Source organism: Vicia villosa, linkage group LG1 (assembly GCF_029867415.1).
Source record: "Vicia villosa cultivar HV-30 ecotype Madison, WI linkage group LG1, Vvil1.0, whole genome shotgun sequence".
NCBI classification, from domain to species: Eukaryota; Viridiplantae; Streptophyta; class Magnoliopsida; order Fabales; family Fabaceae; genus Vicia; species Vicia villosa.
Window position 1 is genome coordinate 4,261,053 of NC_081180.1, and position 4,169 is coordinate 4,265,221.

The 4,169-nt window shown below is 33.7% G+C and overlaps 1 protein-coding gene across 2 annotated transcripts; it reads left to right on the forward strand.

Moving 5' to 3' along the window:
* Positions 1–1,324: 1,324 nt before the first annotated feature.
* LOC131599853 (S-type anion channel SLAH4-like) lies at positions 1,325–4,169 on the forward strand. Of its 2 annotated transcripts, none has more exons than XM_058872112.1 (2): positions 1,325–2,285; positions 2,434–2,567. In XM_058872112.1, exons 1-2 carry the CDS (start codon positions 1,448–1,450, stop codon positions 2,532–2,534), a joined length of 939 nt encoding a protein of 312 aa, XP_058728095.1. In that variant the 5' UTR covers positions 1,325–1,447; the 3' UTR covers positions 2,535–2,567. The 2 variants fall into 2 exon arrangements, with proteins under 2 accessions (XP_058728095.1, XP_058728091.1); XM_058872108.1 differs by having other exon boundaries at positions 1,327–2,347; positions 2,434–4,169.

Below are 4,169 nucleotides of genomic sequence, written 5' to 3' on the forward strand. Positions count from 1 at the left end.
ATATATCTAATACCTTAAAAGTTTTTGTTTGAGAAGTGGTGTCAATGTCTCTTATATGAACCATTGACATTTAGCACAAGGCTACTCTTGACCAAAAATGAATATGCAACATTCATCGAATTCACGCATTCGGGTTACTAATTACCGTTTGAACAAGATCTGATGGCTTAATATAAAACTTAAATCTTAATTGTCCGATCTAAAATGAATGATAATTAGTATCCTGATTACGTGAATGTGTGTTTTTTAAGTGTTGGAAAACTCAATGCTACTCTTGACACTATCAATGACTCTATTTTCAATGCCTTAACATTTAGTATTAAAAAGTGGAAAACCATTTTTTTCCCAACACTTCCGACTCTATCCAATAAAATAAAATTAAAACACACTCATAGGGTTCAGGCTACTGCGAGAGACCTTAATAGGCTTCTCACATTCGTAAGCAAGCCTTTCCACCTCTCTTTTTTTTCGTTTTCAACCATTTAGCGGGGGTTATTGAGCCCCAGTAAAAATAACTCGCAGTTTAACTCAAAAATATGTGTGAACATTAAAAAAACTTTAAAATAATAAGATTTTTGACCCCATAAAATAATCTCCATTAAAATTGACGAAAACCCCGATATCATTGTCAAAAACTAAAAAAAATAAAATAAATGGAGGTCTCTCGCGTGAGAGACCTATTAGTAGTTAATTTATATATGCAAGGTTTTTCAACTATAAGTTGATTTGTTGTAGCAAGTTTATATACTATTTTTGTCAAATAAAACCTAGCTAAAACATTGATAAATAAGTAAAGTAAACATGTTATATTTGTTTTGGAAGGATAATTCTTGCACATATTTTTGCTTCAATATTGTCTACAGCATATTCCTCTCAATTTACTTCAGCCATTCAAATATTAATTCCAAATGCAATTCTTTATTCATTTTCTTCAATGCCTATGATAATCTTTGTCCCTATAAAGAGTCTTAAGAAAATAGACAAAATATTTACAATGAGATCTTCCATATAGTGACTGGTAGTTAGTATCTTGTTCACTCTCATTCTAAATAGAAAAAGGGAACAAGAGGCATAATGACAACTCTTAGTATTAAAATGCTCTTGGTGGATAGTGCATGCAAAGGAATTTCCTATTAAATTAGTAACCAAACTTTATGTATTCCACATGTCTAGACAAATCTTCACAAAGTAGAAGGAAAAAAGTGAACAGTTGTAAGGTTATACACACCATTCATCATTTTTTTAATATAAAATGCACCATGGAGTAAATATATCTTATAGCTAGCTTCCTCACATTTTACTTTTGAGGAATGCTTTTCCTTTTTTAAATTCAATGTCTCTACTTAATTTGCACTATATATATCTCCTCAATTGGGGTAGGGACAAAACACAAATCTATAGAAATCAAATCTGAATCACTTCTATACATATATAACAACTATATAGAATGGATGAGGCTGCAATCAAGCCAACAATTGACATTATTGTATGTGCTTCCATGAACAATCATCATACTAGTGCTAAAAGCAGTGATGATTCCATTTCCATTTCAAACCCAAAAACCAAGCCATCATCACATTCAGAGTCACCACCATTCTTAACTAAGATCCATGCAGGCTACTTTTTCATCTCTCTTTCCTTTGGTGCTCAAGCTTTGCTATGGAAGAGTTTAAGTGAGCATAACAATGAATCACAAACTCTATGGCATGGTTTTAACTTGATGCCTTCTGTTGCTTATCTACTACTTTGGTGTCTTGCAGTAGTCATTGCAACCATCTTATCTTTTCTCTATATGCTCAAGTGCATCTTGCACTTTAATGCAGTGAAGGATGAGTTTTCACATCATATTGGAGTTAACTACATGTATACTCCTTGGATTTCTTATCTTCTCATGCTTCAATCGTCTCCGCCTTCGATTGTTCCGAGGACTTGTTACTACGAGTTTCTTTGTCTGTCATTTTCTTTTGTTATATTCCTTCTTGATGTAAAACTATTCGGGCAATGGTTCACAACTAAAAAGAGGTTTCTGTCAGTGGTAGCAAACCCTGTTAACCTTGTTTCTGTTATAGGCAACTTGGTCGCGGCTCAAGTAGCGACAGAAATCGGTTGGAACGAGTGTGCGCTTTCAATGTTTTCGCTAGGAATGGTACATTATTTGGTTCTATTCGTGACGCTGTATCAGCGTCTGACGAGTAATAACCAGTTTCCTATAGTTCTAAGGCCAGCTTATTTCTTGTATTTTGCTGCTCCAAGCATGGCAAGTTTAGCTTGGAAATCCATCTCAGGTTCTTTTCTCATCTCATCAAAGATGCTGTTCTTTCTGTCTTTGTTCCTTTTTCTTTCTCAGGTAGGTCCAATTCATCTATCTCTTTTTCTTAGTTGGCTATTTTAATTACCGCTTTCGTTGTAACGATCGATGGATGTATAATGCAGGCTTGCAGGCCAGGACTGTTCAAGAAAACTATAAAAAGGTTAAACGTTACATGGTGGATCTACTCATTCCCTTTAACATTCCTTGGTCTAGCTTGTGCTGAATATGCTCATGAGGTGAAAAGTAGCATGGCTTCTGGTTTAATGCTTCTGATATGTATTGTGTCTGTTCTGGTTTTTGTTTTTCTGATGCTATCAACTGTACTCAAAATTGAGAAGCTGATCCATAAAAAAACACCTAGCAAATGAAAATATAATGATGAACTGGAAGCAGATCCAGCAAAATTCACTTCTTTCCATCAAAAGGAGGCTAATGAAAGTTGATCAATTTTTCCGAATATTTTGTAGCACCGACACCTCAGAAAAAAGACGTGTCTGTGTCGGACACTTACACCGACACTTGTGATTAAGTTTAATTTAATCATTTTTTCAAATTATTATTAGTGTCAGTATGTCAGCATCGGTGCCGTTTTCGGGGTGTCCGTGCTTCATACTCTACACTTTATTCTTCTTACCAAATCATCTTCACTAAGTATATATGATTTGGATAAAGAACTAACTATATTGGAAAGTTATAAAGTCTCAAATCAAACAAAACAAAGAGAAGAAGTAAAAGTGCATAAGCACATGAGTTGAGTATAATTGGTTTGACTGTGTGTGGAAAATCCAACAAGGACAACACACATTTTAATGGTACTTGAAACTTGTCTAGTCTCACTAAAAAATAAAAGTTTGCAGAAAAAAATTCAAAAATAATTTATAGGTACCATAATGAGAATGATGGAATATCAGGTACTGCAGCTGCAGACCATTGAACAAAAGATAAACTTGTTGAGAAAAGGGAATTATTCACAATCGTTAGTGTCAAAATAAATAAAGCTCCAAGGGAATGGTCAAGATTGGATGTGGAACATTGAAAAGCAACAAGAATAGATTCTTATAAGATAAGTCACCCCTAAGGACTATTTCAAGGAATTTTGTGGAGATCTTAAGTAGTGAGACAGAAGATGGAAAGAATGTCTACTTATCTATACAATAAGAACAAACATAAATCAGCACTAATATATATAGAATAATGCTAGAAAAATACACTTCCTCAGTAATATATTAGTTATTATCGGAATAAAACTGCAAACATTTTCTATCAAAATGGTAATGTGACTTACAGAGCCAGATGCGACGGAGGAGCACATGGACAAGCCGTGAGGCTGGAAACAGAGCACGATGGAAGTATAGAATATGAACGGTAGCTTGTTTTTAAAAACCTAACTAACTTTATTTAAAAAATAAGCCTAACAATTTTCTTTTACTTCTTTAGATTTTAAACCCGATTAAAAAGTGAGGAAACATTTTTCGCTTCAATAAAGCTAACAATCGATGGTTTAATTTTTAAAAACTATGAAATTTTCTTTGTAACGAACCGATGTAAAATACCTACGTGAATTTTTTTTTTCACTTGTATAATTGTATTAGTGGGAGAAAATGTGCAATTAATAATGTCAATTTAGATTAGGTATGTAATGGTACGTGTTTTGGAATGGAATGTTCGGTTTTCATATAATCCTAATTAGGGGCGGCAAACGGACAAGTCCGTCCTGTTTAGATCTTTTAAAATATAAGATGGAAGTTGAATCCAGCGCCTAACCAATGAGCGGAAGATTCTAAATGTTATCCCAAGTTATATTTGACACCCTCTTTCATTGAAAAGTTAATTATAACCCTACTCAAATTTTTCACCA